This window comes from Xylocopa sonorina, chromosome 8, assembly GCF_050948175.1.
Source record: "Xylocopa sonorina isolate GNS202 chromosome 8, iyXylSono1_principal, whole genome shotgun sequence".
Taxonomy (NCBI): Eukaryota; Metazoa; Arthropoda; class Insecta; order Hymenoptera; family Apidae; genus Xylocopa; species Xylocopa sonorina.
The window spans coordinates 4,314,971-4,333,126 of NC_135200.1; the positions used below are offsets into that span (position 1 = coordinate 4,314,971).

The 18,156-nt window shown below is 44.8% G+C and overlaps 1 protein-coding gene across 1 annotated transcript in view; it reads left to right on the forward strand.

The window, feature by feature from the left end:
* Positions 1 to 2,832: 2,832 nt before the first annotated feature.
* Positions 2,833 to 18,156, forward strand: part of LOC143426204 (uncharacterized) — a 31,033-nt gene continuing 15,709 nt past the window's right edge. Inside the window, exon 1 of the mRNA XM_076899457.1 lies at positions 2,833 to 7,654. Coding sequence (XP_076755572.1) covers positions 4,365 to 7,654 — 3,290 coding nt within the window. The 5' untranslated portion in view covers positions 2,833 to 4,364. The remainder of the gene's footprint in view (positions 7,655 to 18,156) is intronic.

Sequence of the window (18,156 nt, forward strand, 5' to 3'; positions counted from 1 at the left end):
CAGCCTGTGGTTAGCATTACACATTGTCATCCATTTCGGCGATACATATGTCGCCGTCGACGAGCCAACGAGATCGTTAGCATCAGGCTGACGAAATTATAAATCGTCGGATCGATATCGTTGACTGTGATGCAACGCCGTCGAGTCAATAGCGCTTCCATTTGGGAGGATTTCTTTTATGATTATGTCCTTAGGCGCACAGTCCCCTCTTTGTAACATTGTTTGTCGATGGTTCTCCAGTACAATGAGACTTCGTATTGTGAAATTCGCTGTGCACCCTCGTTGTATTGTACAAATACATAAAACTACGTGAAGGAACGTGAACTAAACAGCCGGTGGGAATCTTGTGCTTTACCTTGTATTCTTCAAGCAGCAGAATAATAAATACAATTCATTTCGTAAGGAGTACAATAACTTTTTTAGTAATTCGTTTAAGTTAATACTAATAGGAAACAGCTTTTCGTAAATCGAATGCTGTATTTTACCAGTTTGTAAATTACAATAATTTCGAGCAAACTAAATACACCGATTCTGAGATTCGTTCGAATTAACCTGGTGCTATCATTCGCATTAATCGGTGCTATCATATTCGCCAAAAAAGTTACGAGGAGTGAAACTGCTGAATCGAATCGCTCGCAAAAAAAAAACCAACGAAGCGTTACGACACTCTCCCTCGCGCTGGCGGGTTATTTCTAGCGCGATTGTCAAGAATATTATATAAAATTGAAATCATTGAGAACAGTCCCCGTCAGCGGCGCGTAGGGAGCATATGAAAGGATCGAGGCTCGCGAATGGAAGGGCGGAAGTGCAAACGGGGCTTAATGCAGCATCAGCATCCGACACGGTGTACTGCGCCGCGAATCTGTCTCTTTTCCTCCATTAGGTCACCTCCCTCCTTTTAATAAAAATATTTCTCTCTTTCTGTCCCGCGCTGCTCCATCTTCGTGCACGATTCCTTCTTCTCTCTCTCTCTCTCCCTCTCTTTCTCTCTCTATCATTCGGACCTCCGATACCTCTCTGTCCTACAAACACTCGGGGATATAGGGTGAGTACGATTTCGGCCCCCTTCGTGGAGCCACTTAACGAGGAGGTACTCGTTTATCGAAAACTAGTTCCTCGTCGGGGACACGGGTAAATCTCTCGTCCAGAAAATACCAGCGCTCTTTCTTTTTCATTCTTTTTCTGTTTTTTCTCCTCTCTCTCTCTCTCTCTCTCTCTCTCTCTCTCTTTTTCTCTCTCTCTCTTTCTCTCTCCTTGCCACGTAAGCCCCCTACACGGAAAAATGTCTAAATATTATGTACCGGATCGGACAGCGTAAAATTCCGAACCATGGTATTGTATATAATTTCTAGCCCATGGAATTAACGAACGCGCACCTTTAACGTTTGAAATAGTTGATCGCGACCTTGTGCTAATTCACCAATCGCAATTGGCGATGTTACGAAAATTGCGGGAACCTGATTATCGGTTAACGCGATTTCACGCGATAGAAGGAAAGGGGTCGGCTGATAACGCGCAGAGTTAATCGGGAGAATCTTGCATTTTTTTCCTCTTGTTTTAATGCTGGTAAAATCGTTGATATCATTGTAATCGAAGTTACCTTCGGTACACTCTGTATACCCGCATACATACACAGGTTATCCCATTCTCTTGCTCTAGCTCTGTCCTCGTTCGTTGTTCCGTCGATCTCTTTCTATGGTCGGTGCTCCGGTCGTGAGCTGGCTATCTCGGGGTAAGGGGTAAGGGGTAAGGAGGCATTAGTACCGGCTCTATGCTACCTTTCGCCCCGTATTCCATCAGCGTTGGAACTGAAATTAAAAATCTGTGTATGTAAAAAGTTTACCAGTACTTTTAGGGTGTTTTAGCTTTTAAAAACATATCGCGCTCATCTTTTCTGTCGTTTATTAAAAATTGACTTTTTTATTTCTTAGGGGTGTTTAATTGGAAGTTGTATAGTATTTTCTTGGCAAATGATATTGAACAAATTCTACCGTTTCTTTCGATGTATAACAAGTATTTTAAAAAATTTATTGAAATGATACATTAACACTTGAGTGGAAAGAGTTGTCGCGAAACTATTTGTATGAAATGAATGTGAAAACTGTTAAAACATACAGGCTGGATTTTTTAGTAAAATGCTTAACTAAAAGTGTTTAATTACAAACGAAGCTTAGACTGTTATTAAATAAACCAGGATTACAATTCTCGTGCTACTATTTAATTTGGTTAAAAAAAAACATTTTACCGTCGTGTTACTTTTGGCGCAAAGAATTTGAAAGACCGAACCCCGCGTCCAAAATGTGGAAACACACCTTACTTTATAAATAACTTGGGACGCGTTTATCCACACACACAGTTGCAAAGCATAAGATTATAATGTCTAATTCCGATGCTAGAATGATTTAAAGCATTTAAACATCAAACTAAAACTCGCCAGGCATTCTTCATTCTATTTGTTCTATGTGGACAGTTGATGCAACGTTTCAATAACACTAAATACTCAGTCAAGCATAATTTACGTAAGCTTGGAATACATATTACTGACAAATTTCCCGACAAACTAAATAACAACTAAAATATAATTCATCTCTACCCGGTAATCATTACTACAGCAGTATTTTAAACAATAACATCATTCTGGGAAATACACATCGTATAGTTTTTAACTATTAAAAGTGCCTGAAAATAATTCCGTAAAATGAGGACAGTATAAATTGCACAACGATATTAGTTACAAACGATCATCAAAGATAAATTAAAAAGAAATCATATTTGTCAAGCCTTCGAAACTATCCACGTGTCTAAAATCGATCGAAACGTTTCGCTGGGACGAAGCACCTGAATATCCGAAAGTGCGAGTTACAAATAGGAGAAATAAGTGGAAAGAGCCGATTTTGGTCAGCTGAGGAGCCGAAGTAGAAGGAGGATGGTTAAACGCGGGCGCCACGGGTAGCTCCGTTACTGGCTCGCGATTCTGCGGAGCGGGGGCGGCGGCGACGAAGTGGAAGGCAACGAGGAGGCACCGACAGTAGCTCCCAGACAGTGACTCCGCGCGTAACGACGTGTAACCGGTGGATGGATCTTCTCACGGTTATGTCATCGATGACAATTGTTCGACAGCCACGATTTCGTCGTCCACGGTTCGTGCATGGTCAAGGATAGAGTGGTGTCGCTCGAGTCGTGCGATCGAAAAATTCGACGACCGACCGCCGAGGGGGAAACGTTCGCTTGGAAACGCGGACCTTGAAGTTGCGAAGTTGAAACAGTGGAAAGGATTAAAGAATTTCGAGGAGAAAGATTTAGGGTGCGACAAGGCCGGCGCAACCAGCGTGTAAGCAGCGAGAGAGCGAATAGAGCCGGCAAACAGAAGGAAGAGGAGAGGCGAGGAGAACGAGAGAGAGAGAGAGAGAGAGAGAAAGAGAGAGAGAGGAGCGAATGGTTTGAGAGAAGCTCGATGGGTCGAACATACTCAGTGCTGCCAGCCGTAAGCTCGACGGAGTCGACGCCACAAGCTCGATGCAAATCGACGTTGTAGATGCCTCGATGAAAATCGACGAGCTCGCTGATCCTCTGCCATCTCGCTCGCGCTCTTCTACCGTGGTTCGATAGCCGGACGAACGTCGACGACCTCTGCATCGCGGTGATCCTTGACACCTTGACGATCGCGGTGTTATTACTCTATCGCTTATCGGTAGCAATAAGCCAGCCAGGGTGAAACCGTGAGTTTCTAGTCGATCAGTGTGCCGAGGAAACCCCGGTTGTCCCGTGGAATATTCCAGTCGCCGTGAAACGCAGGAATAGGACGGAAGGAAATAGGGATAGGATCGAGATAGCCGCCGCGCTACCGGGAACGGAAACGTCGTGGAAGACAAAAGCGTGGCCGATGTGTCCGGTGCATCTGGCTCGCGGAAGCGCTGGGTCAACAATGTCAATGCCCCTAAGATCGATCGTTGCTTGCTCGAAACCGACTTGTTTGTTAATGGACGGTGAGAGATTAACTTCGGGGTGAGTCGAGGATCCGCCACGGGCTGAATTCGAGCCGTACCTATGATCTCAACTAATCACTTAGCCGATCGAACAGTGTGCCGCCAAGGTATCAACGGAATACGCTTAACGACCAATCGGATGATGTAATCGTGATCAAGAGGACTGACTGTCCCTTGGCGAGCCGTTCGACGCAGTAAATCTCGATGCACGGAGAATAAGCGAGGCGCCGTCGTTAGATCGAGGGATTGATAGTCCCGTCTGGTAGTTGGACCGGTCGAAGAACCATCGGACGCGATCAGAGGAAGAGGAACGATTGGGAAGAAGAAGTCGTCTCAGTGGACGAGTGGCAGAGTAATAACCGCTCGTTGGATGGAGTGATGAGCGGGGCCCCTGCACGGGGCACAGTGCCCCGTCGTCAAAGACGTCATCATCATCACCATCACCATCATCAGAAACACCAGAGGCAGCTACGGGAGGAGCAGACGGAGGAGCCGGAAGAGAAACGGCCGAAAGTGAACCCGATTTTTCTCTGGGCCTCCCAGCGCGAGCAGAGGATAGTCGAGGTGAGATGCGAGGATTACGACAAAAGGAACCGTATAAAGCTGACGAAGACGGCGCAAGGATGGCGTTCGATACCGAGGACCGCTTCGAACATGTACTCGACCAGCCTGGGTGTAACCGCCCAAAAGACCAGCAGCGCGAACTCTTCGAACACGTCCGACACAAGCGACGAAAAAGATGCGGAAAAGCAGCCAGGACACGTGACGCTGAACCTTCAACATATCCCGGGAAAAGAGCTGGCGAACGGTCGCGCCAACGGTCTGACCGGCCGCGACAGCGTTGGAAAGAAGAGAAGCTACGATGAGATTAGCCGAAAGAGCAAGCATCGGCGGAATTATGGTTTTCCTCTGGAGGAGATGCGAAATCACGCGAGGATGAACGGCAATTGGGACGAGGAACGTCGACGGGCCTCGTGTTCCGAGGATGAGGACGAGGACGAGGACGAGAACGAGGAAGGGGACGAGAACGAGAACGAAGTGGAGGAAGAGAATAGGTTCGAGAAGGAGGTGGCTAGATGCAACGGAAGGAACAACCTCGAGAGGCTACAGAAAGACAAGCTGTTCCAACCGCGAGTAGTGCTGGAACAGCTACACTTTTCCCAGTTGCCCGAGGGCGTGCATCAGAACGTCCTTCAGAGACGGGGGAAAGACGAGAAGGGGCAGAACGAGGATGATGTTATCGCCGACGAAGAGAAGGCGACCGTAGATAATGAAGAAAGAAGGCACGCGAACAAGGCGGGCATTCAGGACATACTGAACATGATCGATGTCACGGCCTCGCCTGTTCTAGCTACCGATACGCCTAGCGCCGATCTGCCCGTCGACTCGACGAAAACTTACGAGGTTCAGAACGAGAATGTTCGCGGTAAACCTAACGAGAGCAAAATCAAAGATTCGAACGTTACGATTCCGATGGAATTAACGAATAAAGTTAAGTCACAGTCAAGGACGGATGTGATCTCTAGTTATAAGCATCGAGACATCGTTGAAACCGACGACAATCTTGCCAGCGATAAGACAGAGATACACGAGGAGAAGATCGTCGTGAACTACGGCACCGAATCCGAGGAAGATAAGAAGCTTCGAGCGAAGGACGACGTCCTCTTCGTTTCGATTAAAAGCAACGGTTCGGACACGAAGTCGTGTAAAATCGCCGAGGCGGACGGCGGCCTTGGAAATCGACCAAAGTTTAAATCAATTTCTCGTAGCAAGTGGCAAAGTATCGTGTCCGTCGACGAGGACGCGCAGTTGGACGTAGAAGAGGAGCGACCGGACGAACCCGGGGAGCCCGTCAAAATAGACTATAACGATAGCTCGAAAATTTTGAACGCACTTAGAAACACGCCGGGCCTCTCGGTATCCGTTACCAGAACCCACACGCCGGAAATCGCGAAGACCGTGCCGACGCCGTTGGCGAGACCGTCCTCGAAGGCGTCATCGTCGAGCAGATCGCCAGATTCCCAGGCGGAATGCGTCGAGAGACTGTTGAAGAACGCGGACTCGGCTACGGAGACGACGCGAGGTACCGCGTCTCCGAAGAACCTTCCTGGTTTATCGATAATCATACCGAGTTATCGATATCGAAACCCCCAGGTGATCGGGACCCATTCGATTTCTCCGGGTACGAAGGCTCGCGTCGAGTCCCCGGAGAGTACCGTGAACTTTACCAAGAACGAGGCTTACGCGGACGAGTCGAAATTGGACGGATTCCCTCACGAGGAGGACGACGAGGAAAGGGACATGGAGGAGGACGAGGACGACTGCGATTCGCAAGTGCTGGAGGACCTCAGACGACAGAAAACCGACTCGTTGACTTACGAGTCCGACAGAGACTACTTTCATAGGCAGAATATGAGTAGCAACGCGGACGACTACAAGCAGCCTCCTCTGGAGAACGCGAAGAACCAGGCTCACTGGATTAGCTCGAGTAGAAACAGCGAGGCTCAGGCGAAATGCAAGTACCAGGATGTAGAACACTTCGACGAGCAGGTCCTCGAGGAGCTGAGGACACGTGGCACGGTTGTATCGCCGCAACCGAGTGGAATTCCGTGTTCGCCGGCTTCCAGGAGGCCCTCTTCCGCGTACCTCGAAAGGCTGCTACCCAGCCCTCCGTGTTCGGTGTCCTGTTCGGAGGACGCGAAGAACGACTTAACGCTGAAAGGCTTGCTGTCGTCGCCGAATCAATTGGAGATGAGAGACTACGAGAAACAGAAGGACATCTCGAACCGTTGCGATCAGATACCCAGCGAGCATCTACCTGGTCGCGTCGATCACTCGAAGGACGTCGAGAAGAGCGGTGGTAACAGAAAAGGGAACAGAGGCTTCCAAGATCGACTGAACGTGCACGCGCAGGAGACGCGGAACTCGGGCAGACCGATGTCCAGCGCCGATATACACAGTACGTACCTCGTGACGGATCGTGCCACACCCAAGAGACCAATGTCCGCCGAATGGTCCGTCGGTAAACAGAAGAACCAATCGTGCGCCTATCAAAAGTTCACTGGCAAGTATCGGATGCACGCGATGGAGGAGGCTTTCGCCACGTCGAGCAGCACGGACAAGCTGCTGGACCCAGCTAGTCAGCTTAGAGAATTGATCGAGACGTCCGGGCACTTGATACCGGATCCGCTGCTGGTACCGAGGGACTACTTGCCGGGTCTCGCGGCGGCCCCAGCCACCGAGATCCCGAAACTGTTGGCCTCCAGGCCCGAACTGAGGCTCCCAGAGGCCCTCACCAGACCGGATCTCCTTCGAGATCCAGATTTATTGGTGATATCCTTGGCGCATCTCCAATACGTCCTCGACCACGGCGAGGGCCCTGTCTCGAGAACGCGGCACTCGCATCCGAGGATCAGCAACGGCACTAACAAAGGCACCGGTCACGCGAGCAACGGGGCGAGAAACTCGTCGCAAACGAGGCCGAAGCTGACCTGCAAGCCGATCGGCACGCTAATGCCGGCACCGATCGATCTCTCCAGCAACCGAAGAACCACCGCTTATCTACCGTTGCTCAGGGTGCGGACCGGATTGCTCAAACAAGAACCGGAAGTGAGCTCCACAGCCAGCTCGCCCGACGAATCGCAGCTTTGGCATCCTCTGTTCGGCAGGTAAATTCCCTTTTATTTTTACTTCCCTCGCCGTCTTGGTCGAGTCAAAGGTACCGTCGAAACGGCCGTTTAACGGCTCTATTTTTTTCACCAGCGGAACGTTTTCCTTTTTTTTTACGCGCGCGCTTTTTCGTACGGTATAACGACTCGATTGCAGAAAGCATTAACACTTTTCCGGTTTCATGGAAATTGCGGCGCGCTGGTCGTTTCTGACTTTTTTTCCATTTCACGGCGCTTCGTTCGTTTTGCTTCACTGTTCCCTAGCGGATTTTTTTCACGCCATTCATCCTTAGCTTCGAATTTTGCGAAGCAAAAATCTGCTTTACGATCACTAACAGTAAGAGCGTTCGTTCTAAGCGTCTCGCGTGCTTTCAGTGGAGTTAATTTTTGCCTCCATCGTTGAATCATCCACGATAATTTAAAAGGCACAGAAATCTAGCTTAATATCAGAAATACCAATGTCCTCGGATAATTCTCTATTAATTTGTATCGTTGTAATTAGATTTAGAAGCATAATTGGACAGGGGAATGTGATTAAAGATTCAACCGGTAAGACATACTTAATCGTCCGCTCGATGGTTTTAATCGATCTAGTAATTTCAAGTTGTCAATATTTAATGTCGTAAGGAATAAGTACATGCAGATTGACCATACGGTTATAAATAATTTAATCGGACGACGGAGTTGATTTGCGTCATATGTAAAGTTGTGACATATGAAATGCTCGTGTGAACGATCGCTACTTCCTTGGCGCACTCGATTTATTGACCGCATAGTGCATGTACTTGACGGAAATTATGCATTTTCGAGTCGAGACAATACAAGAAATCCTTCGGGTGGCGAAAATTAATTAGAAACGAAGAGGCATTCGTTTCGACTGCAGGAAACGGATATTCCGTACGTTACGATCTCTAACGCACACAGTGCTATGCGTAAAACGGACTAACTGGGAAAGAAAATTATGTGCATAAATGCAAGTTGTACGTAGATAGGATATTTAAATGGCCTGTTTTACGCACGAATCTCTATCTGAAAGAATAATAAATTTAACTTTAATCAGAAAGACAAAAATAATTACTTTCATACACGGCCATGACGAACCAATTTGTTCCGTCGTTTCATGTTTTTAATGAAACGCGTACAGAACATTGACATTTCTCCTCGAGCGTTATCGCGCGATATATCTTGCAGAACTTCGCCGCGACTCATAAATGATACATATTTTGATCCAACCAGAAATGAAAGTCTATTCGGTCCAACTGTAGCAAACGAACGTTTCGTGTGATACGTAACCCTTACACACGGATCGTACGCGTAATAGTAAAGGATCGAAGCGAAACGCGCTATCGTAGAGTGTCGTTTTTGTAGTCCAACTCGAACGAAAACGTACTTGGTACATCAAACCCGTAAACTCGTATCTCAGACAGCGAAGCGGTAACCTGTTACCTTTATCTCGTCAAATGGTTCGTCCCATAGTTGGTTGCGTCATAATGCGCGCCATTTTGATCGATATTCGTAGGAAATGTGAGAGCATTCGAACATTTTAATCGCTTCGAACACAGATACGCAAATACACGCGCTCGTAGAAGGTGTGCGCAGATGCGGGTAACAATTTCAATGGGCCAAAGCGTAGGAAGGTGGTCATTGTCTTACGGGTTCCCGACCGATCCGCTTTTCAACTATGTAGACTCCCTTTCGCCTGTACGAGATATTATTTGCCCGATAAAGATAATTATGCACGGTTACTTTATTCGCCTTGGCCCGCGAAGGGGTTGGGGGGTTGAGAACACGTCGAGGCGAAGTGTACGTCTGGTGTCTGCGTGACGTCGTCTGTAATTAATGGAAAGTAGAGGACGAAAGGGTAAAAAAGCATCCTGAAAAGCATATAAAATTGAGTGTCCACGGATTAACCTCTCACCGTGACTGCAATCTGCATCTAGATGTAGAACCAACTTGCAGACGCGACGTTGCCAGTTAAAAGAAAAGAAGTTAGTGCCGCGTTGCTATCGACGCGAGCTCGTTGTTTGCTCGAGTCCACTTTTACGATTTTCCGTGCACAGAAAATTGATTGCCACCGAATGGAATCTTTTTTCAAGGTAGCTAATTATTTACGGAATTGTACACTCTTCATGGAGTCGTAATTAGAATTGAGGAGTTAAGAAGATGAAGATTAAGAGTTTATTTTTGGTTCATTTTGTTAATGGTAGGTTTTTGAGATTCATAAGACTTATTGCAATTATTTGGAAGACGAAAGACGTTGAATGATAGCGGTAAATTTAAAAAATAATTGGTTTGGCGAATTTTTTAAGTAAGTTTTTAAAATTTCAATTAAAAAGAGAGAGTTTATTATAAGCAATGAAAGTATATTTCTGGTTAATTTTTCTATAATAATGCCTTAAATAAAAGTGATATCAGGGTCCTTGAAATAAAATTTGAAGTATTTTAGAAAGATAGTTACGGCAGGCACGGATATTAGCTTTCTTATTTCCTGACAGACGGCAAACACTTCGATTACAAATTTTACACTGCCGCGTGTCTTCATCTATGCGAATTTCTTTAAATTCTGTGTCGATTTCTCTATCTTATTTTCACTGACACACATTGCTGCGTTCGAGTCAAGTTCGGTTGGCGCGTAATAATTAATCACGCGTTATTTTATTGAATTATAGAGGTTATTAAACGTGTACAACGCGTACACGACATCAGCATCCGTGATCATTTGCGCAGCGAGCAAGTTCGACGTATCTAATAAATAAATAATCGGTGCTCGTCGAATAACTTGTATCATAGAACCTCCACTGGCGGCAGACGATCGAAGAATGCGCCGTGGTAATCGATAATTAAGCATTAACATCGCGGACAACCTATTATTCAATCAGCGATAGGTCTTAATAAACTAGCAGCATTCTTTGTACATCCTCTTCGTGACTATTGCGGGTAGCCGTAATTAATTGATAATCATAGTATCGATTATTATTCCCATGTTTGGACCCCCCTAATTAGACGATTAATTACTGACCCTGGATGTAAAGTACGACAAACATCTTGCCCTTTGCCGTCCTCCCTCTTTTCAGCCCTATGCATATGTATCAGTTCATCCAACAACTAATATCGTTTCAATAAGACAAGCTAACCATAACTTTGAATGAGAAAATAATTTTCAATTCAAATTTCACATGTTTTCACGCCTGACGTCATTTATATTGCTTTCAAATTTCTAAAAATCTGTTTCACATCATTCACATAGATCAGTGACGTACCATCACATTTGCTGACACGGAAGCTAGGTTTCCAAAAAAATGATAAACAAATACAAAAAATGACAGAAATAAGCAGCTTATTTATTTTGATTGCAAAATAGATACAACATAAGCATTCTGACAGAATACAAGGGAAGCAGCGCTTCTAAAGCTTCCATGGACTTACACCCACCAACATGATTGCATTACATTGAATTGTTTTGACTTTTAAAACATGTACAGTTGATTCTGAAACACTCTATAGAACAATTAAATAACCAACAAGACATATGATCGATAAATAACCCAACAAACGGATATCCAATTTCATCGAACCTCCTTCAAACGAACAAAGTTTACCAGCTCGCATGAGCGAAATAAATTCCACTGTCCCAACACACTTGCGTCTTCCATTGGTACGCCGATGTACAGGACGTTCGATCGTGGTTCGTGTCGACCGTTTGACGGCCGTTTCGCCAAGGGCAATTAAATTTCGATCTATCAATCGGCCGTTGGACGTCGTCGTCGATCAATTAAATTTCTATTCGTACCGATACGTGGAAACGTGTGGGACGCGCTGCGCTGTCGCGATACTTAATGCATACAGAACGTGGATAGGAGACGACGACGACGACGTCAGGACGTGGTTGCACGAGGTTCTCGCGACGCTGGTGGCTGACGACGCCGTTGATACCAACGACGCGCGATGATACCGCGATCATTTGCATTTTAATACTGGCCTCGTCGATACCGGCAGCATCTCGCGGACTCCGCCTATGGTCTGTTTGCCTGGTTATAACGAGGCGATCGGCGTGCATACACGACCGCCGTTAAATATTTAAACGAGATCGAACGTGGCGAACTACCGTGCCAGCCTCCTACGACGAGCGGATGATCGATGCGCTTCCTCTCGCTGTCAATTAACCGGCCCCCGACGAAATTCCGCGATTATCGTCGATAGTTGCTTTACACGCTGCTCTGTACACGTTGCTTCAATTATATATGTACATTTTTTTATACCTTTAGTAATTACTCTGCGTAACTTCAAAAGGAAATTATTGTAATATTAGGATTGCTATCAAAGTATGTAAATTAATACTGGAATTATCGTGCAAGTCGAAGTGACAGAATTTTACGATTTCATTCGAAAATTCCTACTTCGTGTTACATTTTTTTCCACAATAATGAATTTTGCAGGGATAACTAGGGGTGTGATATAATGAATTTTACCGATACCAGCTATTTTGACTAATTTTGGTAAAAGTAGCTTCGTTTTTTCCACAGTAGTTTTGTTATATTAGTATACAAATACAGTTGAGAGGGATAGAAATGAAAATATTAAACATGCATAGTGTAGTAACATTTTTGGCAGCGTTTCAATTAACAATTATTCTATACATAATTAGATCCACTTTACTGTCATAAATAGTATTTTCAACAGAAATTAGTGGAATGTAAAAAGTACTTTTTATAAGCTACAGAATTTGTTCGTGTATTATTCGTAATTAACAGCTGTACAGTTCTTTCCTGTCGAAGGAAAGAAATAACAGCAGTCGGAAACTAGACCGACACAAAATGGTCTCACATTTATTTACAGCTCATAAACGAAATCTGCGACCGTGTAAAACTACGAGCCGGCGGACGATAACAAATGGGACGAAAAAGAATCCAGCGCTCGCTCGCGTCGAAGCAGTAACTAATTTTTAACTCGACGGACATTTCTGCAATTTCGTAATCGAATTTACACGGTTCGCGTGCAACGGAATGTTTCAATGATTGCCGAGTGGAAGCCCGTTGGATCAATTAGATTAGATCGTCCGTTTCGAGGCGAAGAGTCTGAATTCCTGGACTTTCTATCGGTTAATCTCCGCGAGAATATCGGGGACCCAATTATTTAGATCGCTCAGTCAACCGTCCGATACTTTGCTCGCCGTTGAACGTCTGCCACGCGCAGAATGTTCACGGTGCGCGATTTAGAGCGTCTGGAATAGAATCACTCGCGTGGGCGGTTTTTTATCGAAAAACCACTGGGAAAAGTGTAACGTCGTCGACGGACGAGCCGTAGAACGCGTCGGAGGAGACGTCTCCGGTTTGGCGGCGACGTTCTCACGAGGTGGTCGACTACCGATCGCCGATCTTGTAACACGTGCCTCCTAATTGGTGGTCGGGACTTCTCTAATTACGACCGCCTGTTTCACGATCGGCAATTGGCACCGCGCGAAAGTGGGTCGTGGCTCCGCGTCTCGCCCTACGTTCCTAGTCCGCGTTTCGCGGCTCCGACGGTTAAGCAACCAGATATTTCAAATTCATAGTCTTCGGTTCTCGCTACGAACGATTGATAAAGATATCTCTGACGCGCCCATTGTGTTGCGCTCGAAACGAAACGGTTTCAGGGTAAACTCAGGGGACTCGCGACTGTTTCGGTTGCTCCTATTCCATTCGCTCGTCGAACGTTTTCGGTTCATCAAGCTTGTTTCAAATTTATGTCGTTCATCATTCAACTTTACGTTTTAAAGAAGCAAAAGAATCGATTGGTTTTTAAGAAGATGGAGTTATATTTGAGGTCGAAATAAAAAATCGACAAGAGAAATATTAATTGCGATAAATATCTTTCCATTACTAAGTAATGGTATAAGGAGAAGTATACGATTTCTGAACCTTCGTATTAATACGTGAAGAATGGCAAAAGAACCGTGAAAATGCTAAGTTAATTTGAATTGAAAGCAATAATGAAGCCACCAGGACATTATCCCGGCGTTAATGAAACGTTAATGAAAATAATTTTCGCGTATCCAGGTTTCTATAGGAAAGTCGTTCTCTGCGATTCGGCGTAAGTCATTACCTCCCTCGATTCTTCCCATTATCCCCATTATTTCTTATTATAACGTACTCATTAAAATTACCCTCATTGTCGGGACAATAATAGGATCCACCGCTGGCAGAAACTTTTACTCGCCGTTTGAATTCCACGCGTAAGAGGAGTCTTTTACGTATCATTAATTTATTAGGTTTAAAAAGGTTCTTGTTCCGCGGCCAAAGGTATAAAAAAAAGTTTCACGTAACGCAATATTAGAGTTTTAATAAATGGCATTCCTATCCGCAATAAGACTGACTTAATTGAAGAGAAAATTAATCTAACGTGTCGGCGCAGACATTCAAATATTGTGCAATTTTAAGAAACGCGTGGGTATATTTAAATCACGCGATTTACTGTTACACGTTGTACAATTACTCAATCAATTTAATAACCGTGAACGTAGCTATAGCAATTAGTTGTCAGCCATAGTACCGTTCGACTTGGCTACGAAAATGGCGCGTTGGCGTGTAAAAATTTCGAATTTCTTCCTCACATGATAAAAGTGATACTTTTTACCACCAGTTACGACTGCTATGAAAAATGATCCTATTTCGACACGAAACAGGCACAATTAAAAGCTGATCGAAGGCAATTGCCATGATCAATTTTGTGTAATAAATATCTCGATATAAATCTCGCCGAGTAATTAGGCATCATGTTTCACTTTGTCAGCGTATATTTCGAAACTACTTATATACCATTTCTAATGAATCACAAAGTGCTTAAGAGCTTTTTTACACTATGCTTCGAGCCTTTCCCATTCCATAATAGATACCGTAGTAACGTAGTAAAAATATATAGAAAGAAAATCAAGAAAATGTACTTGAAAAATCTATCGAGTGCACGTGCACCAACGGTGGAACTCCATAGGACAGTATGGACGTGTGTCGCAATCTTATATACTTAGTTGGACTCTTACCATGTTCTCTTCGGAAACACTCTACGACCGCAACATTGTTTCTCTACATTTTCGTCTCTCTCTCTCTCTCTCTTTTATTTTGGCTTTAAAAAACATCTCGTCCTCGTCGACGCAACGATTTCAACATCGATAACAGAATTGTGGATTCTAATCCGATCGATGTTTGACTTGTATCGTACAAAGTTTTAGGGACTGGTAGAGCAAATTGCAACGAAAAAGCAGTAACGTAATTACGCGTGTGGGCAGGCGATTGCGTGTACAGAGGGTTAACAGGAGTTGGATGCGTCGCAAAGTAAATGGACATTTTATTGTATCACGCTGGCACACGGCGTCACGACGCGAGGTACAGTTTCGAACGCCCTTTCGCTCCGGCGGAGCACTTGTGTAAATAGCATTAGGATGCTACTCTCCGCGCCGAGCGGACGGCTTTAATGAGAGGGAGAGGTATTAAAGGAGGGTTCTCATGTGACGACACGAACGTCCATCGATCGTGGCAACGGGGAGTTCGGAAGCCGCAGGCCACCGGCGAGGGAGTAGTGCAGGAAATGAAAATCAAAGCCCGTTTTAACATTTTGCTGGGAGACCCGGTGCCGGTGCGCTCGTTCCTCCTCTCTCTTCCGATACTGCTGATTGTGGACACGGCTCGGTTCGCGTACCGCCTCGCGCCTCGACGCCGCGCACCGTTTCAAACGCATTACCGATAAACCGATCACCACTTTTTATTCCACTCGCAATCGACCGGCAAATTATGGGCGTCTTCCGATTTCATTACGTTACCAACGTATTCCCCGATTTATCATTGTTTCATTATCCCATCAATTATTCTCTTTCTCTCGTTTGCTCGATTTCATTCATTGTCCCCCGTATTCATTCGCTAATTAGTATCGAGCAGTTGTTTCCTTTTCCGTACGAGAATGTAACAGACTATCTTTGTTCAGATTTCGAAGGTATCTTTTTTTCGAATAATAATGTAATCAATTATATCAGAAGTCAAAATATTCATTGTTTATATTATTATATTTGATTCATGGTTTTATGATATCGTTTCCGAAGCTGTTCCGATTAATCGTTTCATTTCGATGAAAACCCTAAATTCCCAGAATATTATATAAAAATTTGTTTATTTCTCGCTTTAGACTTTTTCCAAGGAATTTTATTCGAGTAGTGTCGCGTGTTCGTCGAACGAGTGGATGAAACCAAAATCACACGCCCCAAACATTGACTCGTACTACTTGACTCGTCTCGCAGAAGCTGGTTGAATTATACGGTTCGCTACTGCGCCTAAATTCGACGAGGCACGGGATCGTGTTTTTTCCTCGCTTCGACCGCCGCGAAACTCGACGGTTGACCACTGAACAATTGTATCGATGCGCCTATCAACGTTGCTCGGGAATCACGAGGCTGGTCACGATTTACGATGCGTTCAGTTGGATCGGTCGATGTTCGCCGGCCCTGAAGGCTTACCTCGCCTACGTCCACGCCCACGTTTCTGCCACGAAGACAGAGAGAGAGAGAAAGAGAGAGAGAGAGAGAGAGTGAGGGAAAGGGTGGAACAGAGGGGAAAGGGATAAACTGAGAAGGATAGCTGAAACTTGTCTCTATCTTCGTCTTCATCTCGATCTCTATATTCTCCTCTTGTTTTTCTCCACCCGCTGATTGTCCCCCCTCGCCGTTTATCCGAGTCTCTTTAAATTCTTCTTTTTCTACCCTCATCTACCCTTTTCTTCCCCACTTCACCTCCTGTCCAATCCTCATCCACCGATTTTTTTCGCTTTTCTTTATATTTCTAATTGGCCCTCCCTCCTTCCATCGCTCGCGTTTCGCCGCACGAGCTCCACCTCTTTTCCTCCCCACGTTGCCCCCCTCGTCTGTGTCTCTTCGTTATCTCCCTTTATATAACGATAATATATATCGCTGGTCGACGCGCATCAAGCCATCGCGGTTGCTAATAACGCTCGTAAAGTGGTCGATTTATAAACATATCTGGCGGTGATCCTAAGCTTGTGGTATCGTCGGATGGAAACGACGAGAATACGGCGTCAGGCGGGTAGTTTCTGTAGTTCTCTGCCGTGTATTAGCGATGTGAACGTCCCTTTAGAAACGGATCGATGAATGCGAGCGACGCGCGGCCGCTTCGGAGGAATCGGTTCGAAAGCGTCTCGTGCTTCCTCGATCGATGAAATTCAACGCTGATTCTTGCCTCTGGTTGCTTCATCGAACGCATCTTCGCTTTTCTTTCCGACTCGAACGCGGGCGTGTTGTCAGAAGCGAACGCGTCCTACGGGGAGACTGTAATTCACGTTGTCATGATGTTGTTTTCGCGTTGCATAAGTAATGCCCAAGGAAACGAGTTCCAACGGGGAAGAATGAGGCGTAGGTTGAAACGACGAATGTTCAGAGCTGGGAAAACTGTCGAGTTAACTTTGCGTTACACGGGTTTTAATTGAGAAACGGCACGTTTCATTCGTCGAAGGGAAACAGCAGTTGGGTTTACGTTGATGAAAAATTAAATAATGTTTCTTCGTCAAATGCCCTCTGCGGTATTTTCTAGAATTTTGTGGTGCGTTTCTTAAAAAGAGATGCAACCACTTCTACGAATTCGAGGAACTTGATTGTTCAAAAAACTTCAATCATTCGATATTACTTGTCGTGTAAATGATAAATTGCGCAGGAAGGAATAAATAAAAATCAGCTGGTAACGAGTCTGAAGAATATCCACGGTAGAATTTTCCAGTCAAGATTGAAAATAGCCTTCTTTGAATCTTCGAAAAACTTCAATCAACCGATATTACTTGTCGTGTAAATGATAAATTGCGCAGGAAGGAATAAATAAAAATCAGCTGGTAACAAGTCTGAAGAATATCCACGGTAGAATTTTCCAGTCAAGATTGAAAATAGCCTTCTTTGAATCTTCGAAAAACTTCAATCAACCGATATTACTTGTCGTGTAAATGATAAATTGCGCAGGAAGGAATAAATAAAAATCAGCTGGTAACAAGTCTGAAGAATATCCATGCGCGATAGAATTTTCCAGTCAAGATTGAAAATAGCCTTCTTTGTAGTCTTCAGCGACACGAATTTCTGCCTTGTGAAAGAAAGTCGCTTATCACGCTTTTCGTTGCATGCACGCTTCCTCCGTTTGTTTCAAACGCGAACTGACAATTTCGTATATTACTAGTTGTCCTAGAACAATGGTTCCCAATCTTTTCTAGGGTATGGAACACTTTTGTGGGCGATTTTCTTTAATGTAACACTTGCTTAAATTAATATGAAGTACGCAAGCTTGTCATCGATTATTTATCTTCTTCTTAGTCGTCCCTTGAATCGAATTTTTTCTAGCTCAAATGTAGTACATATACATCTTCTTACTGTATTTATCTAAAGAAATTATAGTAGTATGGTGCGTTCGATAAAGTAAATAACATTCTAATAGCCGTAATGGCACCTTTTTAGCTCGTATGTAAGCGGATTGTAATGTCTAATACGT